General features: G+C 41.5%; 1 protein-coding gene across 2 annotated transcripts in view; it reads left to right on the top strand.

Moving 5' to 3' along the window:
* Window positions 1-24,609, top strand: part of STXBP5 (syntaxin binding protein 5) — a 468,219-nt gene that overhangs the window by 256,415 nt on the left and 187,195 nt on the right. For both annotated transcript variants that reach the window (XM_088474382.1, XM_088474383.1), the window contains exons 6-8: window positions 5,873-5,936; window positions 12,467-12,550; window positions 17,264-17,384. In XM_088474382.1, the coding sequence (XP_088330508.1) occupies window positions 5,873-5,936; window positions 12,467-12,550; window positions 17,264-17,384 (269 nt within the window). The remainder of the gene's footprint in view (window positions 1-5,872; window positions 5,937-12,466; window positions 12,551-17,263; window positions 17,385-24,609) is intronic.

Below are 24,609 nucleotides of genomic sequence, written 5' to 3'. Positions count from 1 at the left end.
GGGAGGGGCCCTAGATCGCACACCCTAAGCATAATGTGAGGTGCTACCTGCTGAGACTAGTAGTGCTGCAAGCAGAAGAAGAGAATAAATGCAAGTGCATCATAATTTACACTTATTCACTTCTTTAGTTTGTGATGCCGTGGGGTGGTTCTGCTGGTTTGTCCTAAGTTATTGAGGATTCTGCAGCGGACATCTTTAATCTCTGACTATATCATTGGGTCAATAATTTTCGCATCTTGAGAACTTAAATAATATTAATTAAATGGATGTCTGAGACTGTGTATACTGGATGGTCCAGTGATAACATGTCATTATGAAATCCGTGCAAATAAAAGGAGAAAGAAATAGATGGTTATTAAACAACAATATTCATTGCTAGACACTACCATTTGGTTGAGGTTATTTTCCCCTTCGCGCTAGGGACCTGGAAGTGACGTGCAGTGAGGGCGAAAGTGCGGTTCCATGCCCATAAAGTCCACCTAGAGAAGAAACTTGTCCCCTCGCGTGCTCGCTACGCTTGCCACAAGATAATATTCCCCCTCTATGTCCACGTGGATGTTAAGGAATGTCGTTGGACAGTAGCTGATGACATCAGGGTCCTCTCCGCGAAGGGAATCTAGATACTACCATGCCATATTGTCTGATATTGTACATTGAACTCAGGGCAGGCTATTAAACCATGAAGTTGAAATCTATTAATGGGGTGCTAGTATTGCTATCCACAAGGTCCTTTTATAACGATTATAAGTCTATCAGAAACCTATCCATCCATTGTACATTACCTTTATGGGTGTGATGATCATGTGGTGTAGCCCAAAAGTGTCAGTTCTCTATATACTTTGTGTCATTATTAAAGAGACCTCCCAACTTGGGCCAGCTACTCTATTGAGTACAGTACACCTCTTCACCATACTCATTCACCTTGTTATTCAGTTTAATGCAGATGTTTAACATATGATGTGTAGAAACCGTGCATTCTGACTTCACCACACGCCCACTAAGCGCTTCATTTACGTCTTCAGATGTTCCTATCAGAAGTTGTTGCTAACAAACGCGTTGTCTCTGCTGTGCATTTGTCACCTACTGTGAACCACTCACTGGTCCAGGCGAGTGTGTTTAAATACCCCCAGAGTTGTCAGAGTATTTCTCCAATCGCCTTACAGATGGTTCAGTGTATGTCTGTAATTTATAAGTTTGTGTTAGTGTGCTGAGTTTTGTTTGTGCCATTTCATTTAGTTTTTAATTAGAACTTGTGTATTATAAGAAATAATGCAACCACTGCAGCAATTATTAATTAGATTAGATTCACACTGGAGTACCATGACTTTTATGTGACTTAGGGGTCTATTCAATAAAGGTGCATATTCACTACACAATATAAATGGACAATTGAACGATAATGATATCATTATCGTTCAATCGTTCATTAACCGTGCAGTGTCATTGTCGGCATCTCTCATCGCCTTAACATACTGCCCAACCTGACGATATCATCAGGTTGTGCATGTTCGGGAATGAGGGAGGGTGCCTGCACTGAACACATTGTCCACTGCACAGTATAATGAATGATAACGATGTCGTTATCGTTCAGTCGTTCATTAGTCGTGTAGTGGATATGCACCTTAAGCCTTGGTGAGAGATAAAATGTAGAAAGCTCCTGTCGTTTTTCAAACACAGCCTGTAACATGACAGTAATACCCCTTTCATATATACAACCCCTGAAATTCCTGCTCAGACCCGGGAATTTCTCCTGTGCAAATTCCCGGGTATTTGGTCGAGACCCCCCCTTTTACACTACAGTGTCTACCCGGGAAATTCCCAGGTAGACCCCTTTCAGACAAGAGCAGGGTTTTTCTGCTTACCTGCCTCTTCTCTGCCGTCTGCTCCTCCTAACCTTTCCCCTCTCTGGCTGATGATGATGTCATCATTCAGCTGCTGGAACCTGACCAATCATAATGCAGATTTTTTTTTTTTATTATTATTTTTTTTAAATGAATTTTAATTCCCTGGTGGTCCAGCGAGAGTGCTGGTGGCCCGCTATGGCTGGGACCAGTCAGCGGTCTCCAGCGCGGGTGTCCCCAGTGTCCGGCTGAGGTCCTGTGTCGCTGACACAGCGACCAGCTTGGCGGGCGGCCCGCTGTGGCAGAGACCCGCCGGCGGGTGTCCCCACCATCCGGCTGGGGTTCTCTGTACACAGTCGGCCGGCACTGGGGGTGGTGAGCAGCAGCGCTGTGCGTCCTATAGGACACTCTGTGCTGCCAACTCAAAGCAGCAGTGCTGAGCGTCCTATAGGACTCTCTGCGCTGTCAACTCCATGTAAAAGCTGCTTGGTGTAGCCTGGGAGTAGTAAATTCCCGGGTAGCACCATTCAGACAGAAGCAGGGTAATTTCCTGGGACGAAAAACCCTGGTCAATTGAAGGAGCGGTTACCTGTGAACATGTTCTTGGGTAGGTACCTTTCAGACAGACGCGGCTACCCGGGAATTTGGCTGAGGCAGGCCAAATTCCCGGGAATCTCGAGATGTCTGAAAGGGGCATTAGGAGCCGATTGGCTGGGACTTATCTTTCTCCCTTTATCTCTCCAAGGCTTAGTGAATAGACTCCTTAACTCGTTACTTCTAATAGCCCTATATTCTTCAGTAGGAGATTACATTAGATCTCACCTTAGTTTTTTGTAAATGTAAGTTTTGTTTTGTTTTTGTGACCTTATACAAAAAAATTCTGTTCTGTGTTGGTTGTTTTTTTTTGTGTGAAAGCGTTATCAGTACTTGTTTCCATAACAGCAGGAGGTTTTGCTAATGCTGCAATATCTGTTCTCATGTGTCATAACAGGCAGAATTGTTACTTCCTTCCCCTTGTGTTTTGGAAATGCATTATGTATCCGCATGTAGAGTGTTTACATTAGCTTCAGGTTAACACACTACTACACTGGCAGGGTTGCTAGCAATTGACAGTATCTGGAATCTGTGTTCCATAAGGAGTTTTCCAAGCAATACATTCAAACTAATATGAATCAAGCTGTGAAATATTTTTGCCCCAACATTTCTGCAATCTGTATACAAAACACAGGTCAGCATTCAGTACCAATTATGCATGTACATAAGGACATTTCTGCATAGCTAGTTTTTGTGAGCTGCTGTCATTCTTGTTGCCAACTATCAGCAAATTTGCTGACAGTAATAAATAAACATGATCAGAAACAAATGAAAAATAAATTACACTAGCCCTCTGTAAAGTTTAAAAACAATTTCCATGCACACATGCTTGTCATGCACACACTAACAGGTCAACCCAGTGACATGTACATGCTGCAGCCAGTGTATGATTGGAGCAGCAAGTACTGGAGGAATGTTAGAAAGGTCTGCGGAGGAGATGGGGAGATGGTACTGAAGTCTAACAAAAAAGAGAGGAGAAAAAAGAGCAGGACAGGGGACTGGTGAAGCGAGGGAGGAGGCAAGAGAGGCAGACTAGCGAGTGAGAAAGAATGAGAAATTTAGTAGTAATGAAAAATAGGAGACAAAGGGTGGTGGGTGTCATAGAGTAAAATAGATGTAGGGGGAGATGTATCAAACCTTTGAGAGAGATAAATTGACAAAGTTGCCCATAGCAACTAATCAGCTTCTAACATGGTGTGGTCATGCTCCTTGTCTCACTTTATAGATATGTAATAATGGGAGGTATGTATAAGCAAAAGGAGATACTTTTAAGAGCACGTATTAAGTAAAGAAGAGTCCTATTGCGAATGTTAATATTGGGGACATAAATACCTACTCTCAGGGACTAAGAGGTGTGGCTATTAAATAACAAGACTTGTAAAAAGTAAACCATACTGTGTGAGTGAAAAGGGAGTGGGGGAACATTGACCTTGGACTATCTCAAAACGGTTTTGCAAGTTTCACCCCTCTGGCACACATAGTTTATTGTCACACAGCGTTCCAAGTAGTGGTGTTTTTGCTGTGCGTCCTAAAAATTATTAGTTCAAAAGTAGATAAAACAGGGTTTGTACTCAGCGCTGCACCTGTGTGGCATTTGATGTCATACAAAAAAACACACTGAACTGTTTTGGGTGTGCTCGATGTAGACTAATTTATTCAATTGGAGACAAAGCACTCCTGATTAAATATGGTAGTGAGGAGTGTTCACTGAGTTGCCTGGGAGATAAGTTGGCTCCTTTAGGGAGCCTCTTTCCGTAGTATACCTTGTATCTACGTATCCCTAATACACCTCTGGTGTGACAACTGACTGGCTGCTAGGATGTAAGATGATCCTTCTAGGGGTGGAGGGTCTCTGTCTATATGCTATGTGTGTGCATAGGTCTCCTTATAGCAGTGGACTGTGCATGGGTGCAGTGTTGCACTTGTGAGGATGAGCAATGGCGATGTCCCGCTCTTCTTACTTACCGTTAAGTTTGGCAGGTATTCTTAGCCAGGCTTCTGGCAGTCCAATGCTGAATGTAAATAGAATCAATTGTCTCCCTTTGGGGTGTCTTTGCTGTCTCTTGTGTTCTGGGACACAAGAGACACTTTCATTACAGCTCTGGTTAGTCAGCAGAAGCAGCAGCATATGGCCATGGAGGCACCTCCTGAACATCATTCAAGGCATCCGAATGATAGCAGAAATGGTAAACATTTACAAAGAAATGGTTAGGCAAGTTTTGCATCAAGATCTTAACATGACAAAAGTTTGTGCTAAGATGGTTCCAAGGCTTCTTACTGCTGAGGAGAAAAAAAATCAAAAGCAAATTTGTACAGACATTTTGGAACAGATTCAAGAGGATTCTAATTTTTTAGATAGTTATTACCTGTGATGATCCTGAGACAAAACGCCAGTCCATGCACTAGAAAACACCATAATCACTAAAAATGTATAAAGCCTTTCAAAGTAAATCTAAATGCAAAGCCAGGTTGATTGTTTTCCTTGATATCAAGGGTATTATTTCAGAAGACTCGGTACCAGAAGGTGCAACAGGTTTTTTACTACAAAAATGTTCTAGCAAATTTGCGGTAAAGAATCAGAAGAAGAGGCCAGAGTTGCGGAAAAATGGTTTTATCCTCCATCAGGACAATGCACCACACAGCTCTCTATGTGAAGCAGTTTTTGGCTGAGAAACAGATTGCAGTGCTAGAATGCCCTCCATACTCACCAGACCTAGCATCGTGTGGCTTGTTTCTTTTCCCTAAAGTCAAATCTGTACACAAGGGAACCCGTTTTGCATCAGCTCCTGAGGTAAAGAAGAAAATGACGAAGCTGTGGAGACAGCTGACAGATAATGAGCTACAGCACGACTTTGACCAATGGAATATAAGAATGTAGCAGTGTGGGGATGCAGAAGGGGGACAGAGTTAAAATGTACTTACTATAATTAAATATAAATTATAGCATCAGTCTCGTTATTTAATAGCCACACCTCGTATCCAAGAGATCCATGAGTTTTGAGGAAATTAGGCTACCCTGACAGATTTTTGCTGGGAATCGTGTTATTGTGTCCACCCCACTGCACGATATGATTTGTGGCATTGTACAAAAGCTGTCGGGGCCGTGTGACGCAAGTCACTAGTCAGTACCCCCGCATATCCCAGAGCTGTCGTTCAAAAAGGAGGCAAGTATGATTTGGGTCAGTGCACTGTACTGTATCCAACTAACAGTGTGCTAAAGTAGTGACTTCAGAACTAGCTGTGGTAAGAGGTAATAACAGAACTCACTGGTTTTATTTTATAGAGTTTATACATATATTAACATCTCTTTGTATTAGAAATGCTTATATGATGTTTTTAACTATGGCAATTATATTTTATGTATAATTATGTAATTACATTCATTTTCCTCTTTTTACCTGTATCTCTTATCTTTTTATATATGTTTTTATTTTCAGATCATCCAAATCACACCCAGGACCAGTTGTCCACATAAGTGATAATCCAATGGATGAAGGCAAGGTAGGTGATGTATCATTGTGACAGTAAAACATTCAATAGATCATATACCAAACAGCTTATTTATGTGATAATATCATCAGTACTTTTTATATCCTTGCCAGAAAGGTCAGTTTTCAAAATAAAATAAAAAAGTTGGGACAAAATTTACTATGTCACTGATTCAACAATGCCGTGCCACAAATCATGCTCATATCTGCAGCGGCCACTAACCAAAAACTATAGGCTCCACTATTTTCAGACCCCAGGGAAATCAATTCTGCCCCACAAAATTCAGGTGCTACTGGAAGGTATGAGTTTGATGGCTAAAGTGCTTTGATTGAGGGAGGGGAGACAGTGGACCACCACATTACCACATTTTATTATAAGTCGTATAATTTACTATTTTAATTTTTAATTACTACTTTTAAATGGGGTGTGGTATATTATGTCGACATGCATGTCAACATGGACATAATGGGAACAATGTTTTTATACTGTTAGAACCCTAAATCTAACCCTATCGGCAGCCTAACCACAGCCACCCCCACATTCATAGTCTCGACAAGATGACCATGTTGACATTATGTCCAATGTCGAAATGTTGATTGTTTACATTTGACTTGATCATGTCGACATTCAGAATGTCAACATAATGACTACATACCTTTAAATGCTATGTTTTACCAGGGATACATTATTCTGTTTGTTACTGGGTTTTATGAGGGTGGAGGACTTTTTGTTTCTTTTCTATGTAATATCCTATATAGCACAGCATAAGTACAGTATATCAGGTGGAATGTGTACAGGGTTAGAGAACGATTATAATGAGCCATAGCGGAGCTAACATGTATATAGTATTCTTGGAAATACATGTTCCATGTCTTCTTCGTACTTCAAACAAATGACAACAGCTTCGAGCGATGAGAAAATTCGAAGTTTCTTTAATTTTAAATCTTCCAGCTTTGTCATAATACACTTTATAATGGTGTCATGCTGGCTGATATCACTATGTCTTAATAAGAAAGCACCTGCTCTACCAGGATATACCCTTTTAAGATAAGTTTGTCACTGCAATTGTACATCACCTGCCGGGACTTTAGTTGAATGCTTATTAGATAGCTACAGTATTTAATATTACTGTATCCAGTCATATAGTCGACATTTACCATGTCAACATTCATAATGTCATATAAGAATGTCATGCTTATGCCAGCATCTGAAATGTCACTATGTGACATGTCGACATTCTCAGAATGCTGACGGTTAGGTGTAGGTGCTGCCAGGAGGGTTATGCTGTGTACATACTAGACAATGTGTACCCTGACGATATGGTGGCCAACATATCGTATACGTGGTACACATAAGAACTATGTAATAAAGGACGAAACAATCCCTCTTTCTGTCCTTCATTACCTTGCACGGCGATATTGTCCGATTGGCCGCCTGGAATATATCGCTAACGACTGTGGAGCTTGCGCATATTGGCCGTACACACTGAGCGAGCCGGCTAATATGTTGTTCCAGTTTGGCGGAAACTACATATCGAGCCGATAACACTCAAGTGTGTACCCAGCTTTAGGTTGTGAGGGGAGGTTAGAGTTAGTCTGCAGGGGGGGGATGCCACTGACATCAGGACAAGGTAAATAACCGCAGGGGCAACAGGGACGTTAGGTCGTCATGTCATCCGTGTACATGTGCTGAATGCCGACATGGTAACTGTGGACATGCTAAGTGTGTCAACCTTTCGACATTCTCGTGTCACCCTAATGCATGTCGACATGAGAACTGACACGCTAACATTCCACACCCTAATTTTGCATCAGATGCTTTTCCTTCAGTCAGTAATGTGTGTAATTTCCCTCAGGCGCCTACACTTAAGTTTCAAAAGCTATTTTGATTCGGAATTCAGAACTAATAACAAAAAATATTGTCAAATATGCATTAAAAATGCAAAACAGGTTAGTGTTAAAAAAGCCCTGTTTATGTCAATGCATATCTAATATATGATAATTAGCAGGAAACAGATGAGAAATTTTAAACTAAGGGAAGTCTTGGACAATCTCTATTAGAGAGCTAGCTTACATACTAGAGCAACTAGACAGGGGCTGCCAATAACAAAAATTTCCTTTTTGAGTGTATTTGAATTAAAGTCCAGCAAACCTAGCCTTTAAGCCCTTAAGCAGTCCAGCTGTAAGTGAACTGTGGGCCTGATTCAGAGCCGGACGCTCTGACCAGAGCACTCGCTCTGAATCAGGGCCGGCCTAGCCTAAAATGGAGCGGCCTCCTGGCCGCTCGCATAGCTGTGGGTGACCACCCACAGCTTATGCGAGCGGCCAAAAAGACCATCGCGACCATCGGGCTTGCGACGAGACCCTGCGGTAGGGTCTCGCTGCCGCAAGCCCAGGAGTGCTTTTGGCTCTATCAGAGCCAAAAACGCTCCCACTGACATCACTAGTGATGTCAGTGGGGCCGGACCCAGACGGTAGGTGTTCCCATGGGAACACCTCCATCTGGGCAGCCACGCCCCCGGCACGCCCACCAAAGGGGGCGTGCTGTCACTCACCATCGACAGCATGGTGAGTGCGAGATCCTTTGGTGCGAGACCCTTTGGTGCGAGACCCTGAGCGACGGCTTCCAGGTCGCTCGCCGGGTCTCGCGCATGCGCAGGACGGAGGCGCCTCCGTCGTGCGCATGCGCATTTGGGTAACATCTACCCGATTGCGAGCGTACACCGCTCGCGAGCGGGTCTGAATGAGACCCTGTGTCTGCTACCATGCTTTACTACTGAAGTGCCATCATGTCTCTCATCTAATATTTTAATTGACACGATTGGTAAGTGGAGATCATCATATTCCTCAGTGCTGACGTCAGTTACAAATAACAATACAACACTACATTCTCTCTACTAAATAGAAATTAAAGCCTTTCACAGTGTAATTTGAACATCTGCTATTCACTGATATGATTGTGCACATTTTCACTCTGAAGCAGCTGACGGAGAAAAAACATTTTCTGCCGGCTTTTTCCTATCTCATAGGGAACATTGTATTGTAATAGGCCATAAAAAAATCTTCTTTTCTGGGTTGTATGCATATATCACTTTTCTATGAAGTGGAATTATTCTCTTATAAATGTTCTCAGCAGATTGTCTTTGTATTTCAAGTTGTAAAATCCGTATTTAGGAGTATGTTTTTTTTATGTGAAGTGATTTTTCAAAAGTAGCAAAATGTTTCTGTACAGTTGGGTGAGAGCATTTTGGAGCAATTTGATTTTTCAAGGGCTGTATGTGTCCACACGTTGTATTTGCAGAGAAGCATTGTAAAGGTTCCATCTGTGGCACTGTGTCCCAAATAACCACATTGAGGACCTACATGGTTGTGCTACATTGCCAGTATGATCCAGTAGATGTTAGTGGAGTATTTGGATTGCCATCAGTGTTCTCCCCAGGCTGTTTTGGCGGGTGCACCACCCGGCAAGAAACCACCTACCACCCGGCACTTTGGAAGCCTGCAAGTGGGGACAGTATCTGGGAGCTGTATAAAAAGGACCAGATCCTACAGACTTTGCAGTTTTTTCATAATCAGACGACTGGGCCTCGAATAAGAAGAGGAGAAATAATAGATAAAATGTTATTTCAAATCATTATAAGGTCAAGGTTTAAAACATTGCGAAGGCCCCCGCCCAGCTACTTCTTAATGCCACCCAGCTGGAAAAATTTTCCGGGAAGAACACTGGCCATGCAGTGGGTGCTGAAGGTATGGGACCCAGAGATGATGTTGCCCAGTGATACAGGCTCATCTGCTCCTGAGGTTCCTGCATGTGCAGGCTCATACTTTCATGACTGAGAAGCCAAACCTGGCTTTACTGATCACCTGCCGACCTTGTGCATTCTCTGAGGCCTTGGGAGCATGAACTGACACCTCTTCCTCCATCTTCCTCTCCCCAGAAGAGATATGTTTGTTTTTTCCTCTACAATAGTGTTATGCTCCTATTACTATGTATGGCCAGATGTTATAATTCACTGACTAGTGCTAATTTTATTTTATTTGTCCTACATAAAGAAACAAATCTCATTGTGGTATAATTGGCTTTTATAAAGATGTTATTCCTCCCATTGTAAATCTTATTTATTTGTGATAATTCTTTCACCCTGAAACAGTTTGGGGACATGGTCAGCTTGCTGGGATCAACTATAATATTATTGGGTGCATTGTGTAATGTCATTTGGAAAGTGGCCAAGAACGGCATTCTGTAAAACTTGTTACCGCGTGAGACCATACATACAGTATGTCTTGTCTTCCGGTGCTGGTATTGCGGGATCCACATACTGCTTGTCAACAGAATAAATCACACTCATATGGTAAAAATGCCATATGTACTCTTCCATGTAGTAGACACAATAGAGTGAAATATTTCTCATGGTCAACACATCTTTAAAGGCACTAGAAGTCTTGACATCTGCTTTCATTGTGGCTGCCACATGGGCAATGTCATGACAGTTTTAACTTTGCATGAAGCGCCTGGTGCACTACTTATGGTACTGGATTAAGTATCTGCCAAAGGAGTACTGCAACTTCACAATCCACAGTCTGTACATACAGCCTTCACGGAATGGGTATGATATGCCGGTAGTTCAAATACTGACGCCGGAATCCCAATCGTGCAGAATCCCGACGGGCTGGTAAGTACCCTAGCCCTCCCCCTCTAACCCTCCTTTGGTGGTGCCTAACCCTAACCTCTGCCCGATGGTGCCTAACCCTAACCCCCCCGTCCCACACACTAAACCTAACCCTCCCCGTGTGGTGCCTAACCTCCCCCGGTGGTGCCTAACCTCGCAGCCTAATCCTCACCTAACCCACCCGGGAGGTCCCTAATCCTAACCCCCTCATCCCAGGGCTATGGCTAGTATACATACCTTCGGGATGCAGACATCGGTATCTTCATCCCTTCGGGATTGCGGCGCCGGCCTCCTGATGGGCGTCAGCATTTTGGAGGTATACCAACGTCCGGTATCCCGTCCACCGGCATCTTAACCACATCCCAGCCTTCACATGTTACACTATGAGTTTCTTTGTAGCTCCTCAGTTCTCTCTCATTCATGCTGCCTTCCTGCATCTATTGCTCTCTATTTGGCTGCTACATTTATATGCAGGGACTCTCCCCTTCTGTAGTGATACTGTGGGCCTCTTTCTTATGCAGGGGTCCTTGGTTGTATGGGAATGTACCCTCCTGTATTTAAACTCAATAGGGAGCAGAGGACCCCAGTAACTCATCCACTTCTTCTAGAGGCTCCAAACATTGGCAGAGTTAGTCAGTTTGCATGGTGTATCTTGTGCGAAATCGCTCTGCACATGCTCAGGAAGTGGACGCTCTCTTATGCGGACTTCTGTGGCACCGGGATGAAGTTATCAGACTGGCGGACGGCATGCCGTTGGTCTGAATCCCATCACTGAAAGTCCGACATGGGACTTAAGATAGGCGTTGAAATACAGACGCCTATCTTAATCCCGACGCCAGAATCCAGAAGGACGGCAGCCCGAACAAAGTAAGGCGCTCTTAGCGTTAGCTGCTGGGGGGGGGAGTGTTAGGTTTAGGCAGCGTAGCGGGATTAGGGTTAGGTTTTGGTGGGGAGGCACCCCTAGGGGGGAGGTTAGGCACCACTGTGGGGGGTTAGGGTTAGGCACTAAGGGGGGAAGGTTAAGTTTAGGCATGAAGGGGGGAGACTTAGGTATAGGCACTAACGAGGAGGGTTAGGGTTAGGCTACAAGAAGGTAGGGTTAGGGGGAGAAGGGGGAAGGGATACCAACAATCGGGATGTCGCTGTCGGTATTTTGACAGGAGGCATCCTGACAGCCGGCATTACGTACCGATTCCGTGGCATCTATACCGATCTGCGCCTGGAGAGGTAGGTCGTTTCGGGGAAAGGTGTTCTAACAAAAGCCAAGTAAAGTAAGGGCATGTTTGCACAATTGTGAACAGATGCAGACTGGGACACAGGAGCATATCCATCCTAAAAAGCAGTTTCATTTACAGGTGTTCAGAGGCAGATCGAGTTACTGATGATGATGGTGGCCAGCACTAATGACTGCTTTTGGGGTATATTATGGTTTTGTGTTCCTATATTTGTAAATGTTGTTTTTTTTCATACATGAGACAGAGAAATGTTTTTGCTCTATTATCAAAGTTTTATTGTTGACTAATAGGAAATATGTATGTTGCAAGCAAAACAAATAGTTGAAATCATGATGCATTAGTGTATGTGACGCATGCCTGGTGTAATCCAGGTGCATATAGGACTGGTGCCAACCTGTACATTTCTTGCGATGCGTATTCCTCATATGGGCATAAATACAACATTTTTACATGCTTTTTATACACTATTTGCCACCAACTTAACATCTGGCCCGGTATCTCCAATATGTGAGAACTGTAGGCTTTTGTCTCAGATGGTTTTTTTAATCTTATTTTTAAGATACATTACCAATATTAATTGTAAAGTAAAGTGGCCACTGTTTTCATTACATGTCTAATGTTAGTGTTTTGTCTTTTAGCTCCTAATTGGTTATGAGAGCGGTACAGTAGTGTTATGGGACCTCAAGTCAAAGAAAGCAGACTACAGATACACCTATGACGAGGTATGTAACTTTGTATAACTCTTATTTGCGGTAGTTTGGGGGAATAATGGTGCCTGAAAACTGAGTTTAATATAATTAACACTTTAAAATTGCTTATTGTTTTATTATTACTGTTTTATTCCTTATGTGAAAGTGTTTCTTTTTTGGTTTTGTACCTAAATTTTTCACATACTCAGATACCACTTCATAATAATATACGTTATGGTGCACTATCTACAGAACTTATCAGTGTAAGCTACAGTAAGTCTCTTTATAAGCGTGCTTCATGACACAAGGTTTCATTCTCTTTTGGTAAAAGTCAGTAGCGCATATGTGTGCCAGCCTAGTCTAGTAGCCACAGGTAAAGACCTGTCCTAAATACCCAGATAAAGTTATGCATTCACAATCTAGAGAGAAATGTTCTCCATGGCTTTTCTTTCATCTCACTTGCTTCTTGAAACTAGACCTAATACTGTATATATTTTTAGCATAGAACAAATATTGTTGTTCAAAGCATTGGCAAGAATATTTCCTTACATACCTGTAGGGCCCAGCTGTCACAGAAAGATGCATGACCTGCTATTATTATATTCTACATTCTTAAATGTAACATTGCAATACATAATATCACTTATTTCACAACAAGTTTGTAGTTTAGGTCTGGTGCAAAACAGCAGATGGTGATTAAAGCTGTAAGGAGGCCAGTCAGGCCGGTGCCGTCGTATAGGGTAGGATGCCCTGGAGACGGAAATCGCCAAGCTCACCTCCCGCTGTAATCTGACCTCCTCCGTTTCAAGGCTCCTGCACTATGCGTGGAGAGACGACATGATGTCTCCCACCTTGCTGTGCAAGGAGCTGTGGGACTTGTACTTTTGCTCAAACATGGGGAGCACAAACAAACTCCATACAATTAGTGCTTCAATCATTTTACTGACTTCCAATATTTACTTTTCCCTCACTATATTGAAAGGGCTAATGTGCATATTAAACAAAACAATATGAAAACAATTAGACTATGGGCCATATCCAATTAGCCCCGAACACTGTTCGGGCGCTAATTGATCAACGTGATCAGCGAAAAACAGGGATTTTTCGCCGATTATCTTCGATATTTGCCAATATTTTTTTTCTCTCTATCCTATTATTTTGAGCAAAATAATTGTATGGTTCGCCCGTTAACACATAGGCCCGCCAGCTTATCGTGGTTCCTATGTGTTCTCGCCCTTTTTTGGGCGAAAAAACGGCACTTATCGTGGATTATTTTTTGGGACACATCAGGTCCCGAAAAAAAAAACCTGATACAGTAAGCGCCGTTGTCAGGCCGAGCCCCGGGCGAGCTAATTAGCCGCGGTAATTTACCGTGGCTAATTGGATATGGCCCTATGTTGTAATGACATTATCTTTTAGTACACAAATAATTAATTTGTTATTTATGTGAGTGTTCTTATTACTTGCAGTTCCTGTGATTGTTGCCAAGTCTTTTTCCTGTTTTACTGTATTGTATGAGATTCAGTGAGCAGCATTCTCTGGGAATCTTAGCTATCATGCAGTGTTTCCAGTCTTAACACTGAATACTTACTGCTTAGAAGATAACCCCTTTAAGCAGAAAATGCCAATTGGGGGATTAACATCTGGCAGCTAATACTCCGTCTGTTAAGTAACAGCACAGAAAGGTCATGTGAGGAGACAACATGTACATCTGTCATTAGCCCACTCCCCACTGACTTAACTTTTCCTAATGTTTTTTATCCTCCATCTGAATCCATTACTACAATTTCCACAGATGGTTTAATCTCACTTGGTTTACTAACTGCTACAAATAATGTGAAATAGATCTTTTCATTGCAAAAGTCTCAACCTATCATATATATATTTGTTTTTTTTCCTTCAAATAATCTGGTAAAAAATACAAAAACAGTAGAAAGTGTTTTCTGATTCCTGGACAATGGCAATTTAAATTATTAATTTAATTTCTTAGTAGTCAGTGTGATGTCTACAGATGTGTCCTCGTACACTTTTGCCGCAGTCGCGCCAAACAGCCATCTTGGTGTGCCAGGTCCATTGCGACTCTGCTTGCGCCTAGCATCTTTTTCACTCGCATATGCGGCTTAGTCGCAGCTAGATGTGACCAAACAGCTTCACAAGACTTCACTGATTAATTTGACATGCAACACTTGTATATCTGTGTGCGACTGAAATCTGTATATACGCAGCCGCAGCTTTATTTCTTGCCAAGTTCCGTTATACAGATTCAGACTCAGTTGCACACAGATATATATACAAGTGTTTTATATCGAATTATTCGTTGCATTCTTGTGAAGCAGTATTTTTTGGATCACATTGCAACTATGAAGGGAATTCAATAAGGTGAGAGTTTGCAAAAGGCGAAAAACTTGCACACTTCGACTTATAATTCACACACTTCACCTTCATGCGCGCACCCGAGATATGCACAATTCAGTTAGAAATGCGAATTTGCACTACTCCCGGTGAGAGTGTGCAAATTTTGTCCAAAAAATGAACAGGGAAAAAAGCATGAAAAACTAAGGAGACCTTCCTAGACCCCAAACAAGTGAAAACTTAATTAGCAGAACCTAGTAGAAGACTGTTAGTGGCCATAAGGAAAGTACTGTGGGCCTCATTCAGAGGCGGTCGTAGAATGAAAGCGGTCGTTCTGAAACAGGGCGGCCGCTTGCATCCTGAACGGCCGCCTTCATGTCGGTCGTTAGGCTGTGGGTTAACACCCACAGCTCTAACGACCGCTAAGGGTGATGGTCGCGATGGTCAAGACCATCGCTACCATTGGGGCTTACGACGAGACCCTAAGGTAGGGTCTCGTCAACCTTAAGCCCCAGGGAACTTCCTGCTCTGTTTGAGCAGGAAGCTCCCCACTGACATCACTGATGATGTCAGTGGGGCCGCCCCCAAACGGCAAGCGTTCCGACAGGAACGCCTCCGTTTAGCCGGGCACGCCCCCTGGCCCGCCCAACAAACGGAGCGAGCTGTCACTCAACATCGACAGCTCGCCCTGTCTGCTACAAGACCTCTAACGACGGATCACCCGTCATTAGCCGGGTCTCACGCATGCGCACGACAGAGCCGGCTCCGTCGTGCGCATGCGCACTGGAGCAACATCGACCCGTTTGCGAGCTCGTAGAGCTAACAACCGGGTCTGAATAAGCTCCTGTATGCTATTAAAAGGTGTCAAATGGCTGATTTGTGCATTTAAAAAAAGAAGTAAAATAAATGTAAAAAGCTGTAGAATTTTGTTTAATTACAAGGAATTAAAAGGAAAATGCAAAAAAAGTAATTGAGGCTAATTTGAGGCAACTTTACAAAATGGAAAAAAATTATAGAAAGCAATTTTTTCTCTTTGAAATAAATACTTTCATTACATTTATTTAGCTAAAAAAGCTTATTTTGGAGTAATTTGAAGCCATTTTTTTTTTCACCCCAAAAATGACATTTAATTATTGACCCAGTGAAGCTAATTAAAAAATTAAAAATGTCTAATTAATTATTAGGATGATAAAAATACAGATTTTCCCTATCTTTTCCCCGCTCAGGGGGGGTGCGAACAAAAACTGGCGAATTTACTCTGAAAAAGAAATGCGAGTTTGGAATTGAATTGCAAATGTAATTTGCAAGGCGAATTTGCAGTGATTTCACCTTGCGGGACCAAGCTCGCACCTAATTGAATTCCCCCTAAGAGGCACATTCAAGCAGAAAAGACGTGAAAGGCACTGCATTGTATATTGAGGCTAGGTGGATGAGGATACATCAGTAGTTTGTTTTTTATTTTTGCTTTGCTAAATTACACTAGCAGAAAATAATTATGTCTATACTAGTGACTACTGCACTCATTCTATACTAGTTTGGTTGTACACTAATTGCTTAAAAATACTCAGTGTATATTGATTTTACATTTTGATAACTAATATTTTGGGTTTTTTTGGACACATTTAGAAATAGTACAGGCTCTAATAGACAGGCACAACATTTGCTAACACATTCCCAGATTTAGTGGTTTTTAAAGGGGGCTGAATGACGTAATAAGTTATTTCAAATGTTTATTGGGGTAAGAGCTAAAACAAAATAAATATATTAAATAACAGAGATCATAGCATTTTGAGGTCTATTTATTATAGTCCTGTCATAATTAACATTCTGTATCACAATTTATAGTAGCGATACAGAATGTACCACTGCTATTTATGATGACGGGACTGCTCTAGGAGAACTGATAAAAACCTGCTTGCGCTGCGATTATTTTTTTCCTATTAGCTGACAGTCTACAAGGGGAATCTTAAAGCAATATGTGTATGCACAACTAATGTCTGCCCATGCTTTTATTTATTTTATTAAGCCTATTGCACTAATTTATGGTGGCATTTTGGCTCTTTACTGCCTCTCCACTTCATACGTTCAAACACTGTCCATATTCCGTCCAACATTTTCAAAGCAAAATGCATTATTGAGCCCCCAGACAACCCACTTCACTTGGGAACTGGTGGCATGAGGGAGGCTGGTGTACTCTTTTGGGTGTCCGGGAGAGTTGCCCAAAATTCAGGAGTCTCCTCGATATTACAGTAGAGTAAGTGAGATATAAGTTTTGTGTTTCTTAATTTTCATGTTACCATATTGTTTAATGTATTATTTTATGCTTATAGTATTATGTACATATAAATCCTAATTTGTGATTTTTTTTCTTTTTTTCTTCCGATCCTTGAACAGGCCATTCATTCTGTGGCTTGGCATCATGAAGGAAAGCAGTTCATCTGTAGTCATTCAGATGGCACCTTGACTATATGGAATGTGCGATCTACTAAGCCCATACAGACAATCGTACCACATGGTAAGAAATTCTTTATGTTGATTTCCAATCAATCCAGAGAGTCATCCAACTATTGGCCCATAGGCTCAAATCATTTGTTTTTGTTTATTACAGACGAACTAGACCCGTCATTAACGCCCACGCTAATAGCTACAGGTTTCAGCTGACGCTGTACATTTCAATTGCCCACATTGCATCACTAGCTGTGTCTAGATTTGTAGTGCTATTAGTACTGTACTTTTTTACCATGTATTGTTGGAATGGGTATGAAGTCCCGATGCCGGCAGCCTGAAGGGAGAAGATCCCGACAGGGCAAGTAAGTACCTTATCCCTACCCCTCTCCCCCCAACCCTAACCCTCCCTTAGTGGTGCCTAACCCTAACTTCCCCCCCTAGTGCCTTACCCTAACCCCCTCTACTGCACCCTAAACCTAATCCTCCGGGGGGTGCCTAAACCTAACCTCTCCCTGGGGGTGCCTAACCTAATCATCCCCCCTAGGGGTGTCTACCCCGAACCTCCCCCCCCACAAAACCTAACCCTAATCCCGCTACGCTCCCTAAAACTTAATCTCCCCCCCGCAGCTAATGCTAAGGGTGCCTGGACTTGCCTCGTTTGGTCCGGCGTTCTGGCGTCGTGATTAAGATAGGCGACGGTATTTTGACGCCTATCTTAAATCCCTTGCCAGGATTCCGATGCCGGTATTGACAGTCTCATAACTACATCCCGTATTGTCTTATTGTTTTGCCCCCTGCTCGGCACTGCGTAACACTTCTGGCACCCTATTAATAAAATATAATAATAATATTAAGTTACCACTACTTAATCCATTGAACTAACTAAATGTCAGGATTTCTGGATAATTCTATGGACATAAACCTATAAAATATGTGCAGCCTAGTCAGTAGCAATAGGTGTTTTGGCCTACTCATAAGCCTGAAATTGTACCTATGTGCTTTTCATCTGGATTCCACAGTACTTGGGTGCACAGAAACCTGAAGATAAATGCTGTAAAACAGAAAGAATTGACTTTTATAGTACAGTACTGTATTCGTTGACATAATATTGTATTGTCCTTTTTCCAATGTAGCATGTTGAATTTTTCATCCATTTAATTTAGTAAATTAAACTCTGTTGGATTCAAAATATAAATTTAGAAAACACATTTAGAAACTCTCATTCTTTACATGCTCATCTATTGGATGCCTTTGTCACATTGTGATAAGAATGCATGAAAATGGAAGTTTTAATAAGCTTGTTATATCAGCTCCCAAGACCAGTATTCATTGGCTGTTCTTTTCCCACAGTATACAGTATTGCTGTCTCACAACTATCTTATGATATGCCCCCTTATACAGCTGAGCTGCCGTCGCCTCAGTATACAGTGTAGCTCCAAATGCCTTCATATTTGTCACTCTGCAATATTTTTTACAGATGTTTCCTCATACATTCTTTGCTGCAGTCACTCCAAACAGCCCCTCTCGCTCCGCAAGGTACCGTGTGACTTTGCCTGCACAGAGAATTCTTTTTTTGCGTCTTCACCCAAAAATGAATTTTAGTTGCAATGCGATGCAGCTAGGACGCACCAGAAGACTGCACTAGTGCATCTTGTATATCTGTGTGCGACTGAGTCTGTATCTGTATAAGAAGTGCTAAGATGCTGCAGGTATGTCTTTTTTCCATGCCAAGTTTCGTTGTGCCTAATTTAGAGACTCAGTCACACACTCTCACTCTGTGTCCCCTCACTCTACCTATCAACCCCCTATCTCTCTGTCTCTTGTAACATTTCTTCTGATTGAAATCTAATTAGTGTATTTACTACAGAAGATTTTCTAATATGAATAGCAACACTGCAGTGAAGTGATAGTGCATCTCAGTGCTCATGGCACACTCAGATTGTAGTATGGCAAAAGGGGGCATCCTGGCCGCTTGTTGGCACTCTCTGATGGGTGATCAGGTGATGGTGGCATGTGGAGGAGAGGTGATGGCAAATAAGGGGCATGCAAGTGCTCCAGCATATAAAAGGGCATGTGGAGCAGATGGCATTTAAAGGGGCCTGTGGGGCTTTGAAGGCATATAGGGTGTATGACGGGGCTCTGCCAAATAAAATGGTTGTGACTACTGTGGTTTTGGCTATGCCCCTGTTTGGGAATCTTAAAATAAACCTTATTGAATTGAACAGATTAAGGAATTTCCTATGCATTGAACAATGGATTTCTATCTACAGTAATGAAAATGGGTTGCTTCTTTTATGAACTGCAGGGTTATTATTACTAACTTAATATATAAATCTATGATAGGTTCAGTGCAGTTATAGAGACATAAACTAAATACAGTAGTAAAAGGAAGAAATCCAGAAACAAAAAAAGGAATAATTTTTTCTCTATATTTGTTGTTGACAATTTAAAGGGGTCACTTAAACTAGAAGGGAAAGATATACCTTACTGTACTGAAGACAGTAATAGATCTAACGCACAATAGGTGTTGAACTCTCAAAATTAAAAGCAAAGCTGGCCATACACAAGTCCAACTTTCCTCCAATCATCCAACTAGTTGGTTGGAATGAAAATCCATAATAATGTATGGGAGCAAATGACAATCAGCAATTTGCTCCCAAACACTGGAAAACATAAAAAAGGTTCTTCAAGCAAGTTGGTTAAATCTGTTTGATTTAAACAACTTGTCTGAACAACAGCTTTCATCTTTTCCAGTGTTTGGGAGCAAATGGCTGATTGCCATTTGCTCCCATGTATTACCGGATTTTCATTCCAACCAACCAACTAGTTGGATGGCTGGAATAAAGTTGGTCTGTTGTATGTTGTATGTTAGGTGCCCATACCCGGGACGATTTTTTACACGATATGGCCAGTTACGACACGTTGGACAGACCATTCGTGTGAAAATAGGTATGTTTTGTGTGTTTTGTAACCCCGATGCGCGTCCCCACCGTTCTCTAGTTGGATCGCAGATCAGATGGTTTTGCAGAGAGATCTACGATCTTTTGAGTACAATGTGATACACTTCTATGCATCTGGTGTACGATCACTCGTACACCATTTGACCACATCATACGAAAAATTTCAAGGGAAGAATTTCAAGGGCAATCGTACAACTCATTTACCAACTTTGAATCGCACCGGGTATGGGGGCCTTAAGTCAGTCAATGTGCACAGATCCAAGTATGGTTTTCAGCACCATTAACCAAACTTTTTTAAACAATTGCTTCGGTCATATATATTTCCAGGGGATTGCAATATGACAAATGTAGATACAGAAAAAAGGCAGTAGGAGGGAATATAACATTGGACTATTAGGGAAATTATGACACACCATACACTTTATACGACGCATATTAAAGCTGGTGAAGTGCTAATTATTTCCTCCTCATGGTGTGGTCACACTCGCTCTAAAATAAAGCATTTGTAAATCCCTCTCCAGAAATCCTGCATTTGCCACTGGTGCCTATGCATGGACAAACCCGTTTGATGGTGAAAAGAACACTGCACTCTCTATTCAATGAACTCCAGACATCAAAATGATTTTTTTTTTCCTGCTACATTGCAAGAAGCAAATATTAGCTGATCCATGATTCATCCAAGTGCCAAACTTTTGTAGGCTCAGTGCTACTAAAGTACACATTGTTGTGTTTCTTTGAAAGGTGATTGTGCATCCTAGCTGAATTACAAACACAATAGTTCTGTATTTGCCTAATGTGCGTGCAAGGTCAGACAGAAAAGGCTGCAGCATTCAGACGTGTTAGGTTATAATTTATTGAAGGGCTAGCAGCCTCCCTCTCCAATGCTGCAGGAAGAGCCAAGCAGCAGAGAGCATGTTGTCTAGGACTTGTAAAGAAAGAAACTGGTGCGATCAAGAAGATGATGAAAAGGTACAGCTGTTATTGACAACAAGTACAACAGCAGCACATTAAAGTTTAATCAAATGCATTACATAAAAGCTGCAGGATAGTGTCTCTTCCACTCTTATATGTGTGATGCCAGAGGAAAAGAAGCTCAGGAATCTGATACAAAGGAACCAAATGTATATTGTTGTTTGAAAAGAAACAACAGGCTACTGACACAAACTTACCTTTTTGCATGTATGCATAGAGTTCTGTATAAATATCAATATGTGTTTCCTCTATAATTTATTTACATGAGAGAGTAAGAGCGTACGGAGTAAGAGAGTGGAATTCCCCTTTGCTTCCAATACAACTAAAATCAAAAGTAGAAACATTGGTAATATATATAATTTTCCAAAAAACGATTGGCACTCAGAGACTAAAATAAACGTGTCGGGGCGCAACCCACTTTTATCAAGCCTATACAGACAATATGATAGGGGGTTGCACCCCGAAACGGTGCCTGCTTTATAATACACAATGTTTATTTAAGTCTCTGAGTGCCAGTCGTTTTTTGGAATATGGACTTTGTATTCTGAGCACCGGAGCACATTGACTATAAGAACAAGGAGTGCCAACAAATTTGGGCTGTTATATATATATATATATATATATATATATAGTAGATACAGCAAATCCCGGCACTCTCAATATAGTGTATGGATCAGGTGCCCTTTCTCACAAATAGACACATCAAAATCCCAGATTGACGGCACTCAGTGAGACTCCACAACAAAAGAAACTACAGCATTGCTTTGTTTATCAGGTCAATGTTTCAGAGATGTAACTCCTTTATCAAGACAAATATGAATGAAAAAAATAAATATAGTCTTCACCCAGTGCACCTTCACCACACCGCTCATTCCCAATGGGGATACGATGACATCATCGTCAGCGCCGTGGTGCGGGCGTCATGGTCATCCTTAGGGGGTGTGGACACCATAGTGACAACCATCACCTAGGCAACAAATATACAAATAGGATAAAACATGGACAGACACATCTGTCACAACTATAGCATATGTGTCACTGTCCATGTATAGAATACAAAGAAGTAGATACAGAGACCTGAGGACAATATAAATAACTAGGCTGCAAACTAATCTCTATAGTCTGCGCAATAGGGCTGATATAATCAGAAAGAATATATGTACAGAAGGCGTACACTATAAACGATAAATAAGAGAACAAGATGATTTCATTTAAGCTATAGGGTTGGAGGGCATTCAATTTAGGAATCCATCTTGATTCATGTTGTAGAAGGATCTGTCCTCTATCGCCACCTCTTGAGTTGGGAGGAATCCAATCAATAATTGTTCCGATGGTTGGTTGTTTTTCTTAAATTCTTGATAGCTATTCTTCCCCTGGCTCCTTCCTGGCTACTCTGTCTGCATCAGGGCATCTTCATGGCACTGCTCAGACCCTGACTCTCTCCCCTCTCTAGGCTGCTGCTAAGCAACAGGGCACATTGCTATCTCTGATTCGCTCTCACTGTCTCAGAGAGCCAATCAGAACGCAGCCCTCAGCCCTGCAGCTGTCAGTCACTCACACAGCACAACAGTTTTTCTGTGACTTGCTTCATTCGAAGCCTCTGATTTAGATGCGCTCTTGCTGGCCAGCTTCTATATAACAGCTTGGTGCAATATTTTTTTCTATTACTTGCTTCACTAAAATCGTCACTGCTTAGCTCCCTTTTGTCACAGATGAATGGTTCATACACCTAAACTTTCCTCAATCAATACTGTACATAAAAGTCAAAACCCCATCAAAATCCGTCCAGTGGTTCAAGAGATTAGCCCAAATGAACAGGCAGACCCCTAAACTGGGGAATTTATTTCATATATAGATAGCTTATTTAGTATTGCAGTGGGTCAGACTGTTGGTATGTGTATAGAGGTATTATTTATGTGGTCCACCACTTATGAATGGAATGAAAAGCTCAGATCCTCCTGTGTATGTCTGTTTATAGCTGTGCACCTCTATTAACCTTTTAATGGTTTAAGAGTACAACCAGCTAAGGTCTGGTATCGTGTGACAACTTTCCAGTAGAACACTTGTTCTGATTAATCTCTATAAAATATCTTGTCCATGTTCTTACACCTACTAAAAATATACTCCCGATGAAGTCTCTGACTGAGACGAAACGCATTGGGTCAAAAAAAAAGCTGGGAGACACAGTTATTATGAACCCATACCCCCTAATGTAAGGGGTCTGAGAACATGAGGGTAATATTTCCTTGTGTGGACTCCAACAGCACTTTAATTAATTATGTAAGCAATTTTATGTCTATTTTTTTAAAAACATTGGTTTTAATGAATTTTATATACTATTAATATCGGCCATTGGCCTTGCTTTTCTGGGTGACTCTTATTAGTGTGAGGGTGTACTTTTAAAATCCCTATAGAAATCGCAGACAAGCTTAGACATTTCATTGGAAGTTTTTGCGGCATCTCATTTCATCACAAATTACGTCATCAAACTAAATTAAAAAAAAAATGTTGTATACAATATATTCTGTAGTGTACCTCTGCATACTATTTTTACCAACCTCAAAAATGTGTGGGTGTGTTTAAACCTTTTGACATCCCATTTCATTGCGTAAGATGAGTATTTTGTTGTATCCATTTCTCTGTACTGTTCACTAATTCTGTCACAATAAAATGTATTTATTATTTTATTATCAGTTATTTATATACTGTGGCACAAACGTATTCTGCATCACTTTGCAGATAATTCACCAGTGGAGCTTATAATCTATATTCCTTACCAAATACATATACACTAGGGTTAAGTTTTTGTCAGAATCCAAGAATAAGAGTAAACGCAGATTTTAATCTGCTGCTTCAGGCTTGGTGAAAATCCTAATTTTAGGCCACAATTTTGGGATCCAGTACATTACCCCTGTAACACCTCTTCCAATGAATAATAATGTATTTATAAGTTTATGAATAATAAAATATGGCCAATAAGACATTTCATTTTTCAGGTGACTTTCTCTAAAAAGCAGAAATATGTGTTAAATTATGTGGGACAGGTATGTGGAGGTGTAAATGATGTGGGACAGGTGTGTGGAGGTGTAAATGATGTGGGACAGGTATATGGAGGTGTAAATCATGTGGGACAGGTATGTGGAGGTGTAAATGATGTGGGGCAGGTATGTGGAGGTGTAAATGATGTGGGACATGTATGCGGAGGTGTAAATGATGTGGGACAGGTGTGTGGAGGTGTAAATTATGTGGGACAGGTATGTGGAGGTGTAAATTATGTGGGGCAGGTATGTGGAGGTGTAAATGATGTGGGACAGGTATGTGGAGGTGTAAATGATGTGGGACAGGTGTGTGGAGGTGTAA

The sequence above is a fragment of the Taudactylus pleione genome, unplaced genomic scaffold (genome assembly GCF_031769625.1).
Source record: "Taudactylus pleione unplaced genomic scaffold, aTauple2 ptg000154l, whole genome shotgun sequence".
In the NCBI taxonomy this organism is placed as follows: Eukaryota; Metazoa; Chordata; class Amphibia; order Anura; family Myobatrachidae; genus Taudactylus; species Taudactylus pleione.
The sequence above is the reverse complement of the archived record's forward strand: the minus strand, read 5'-3'. Positions and strand labels throughout refer to the sequence as shown.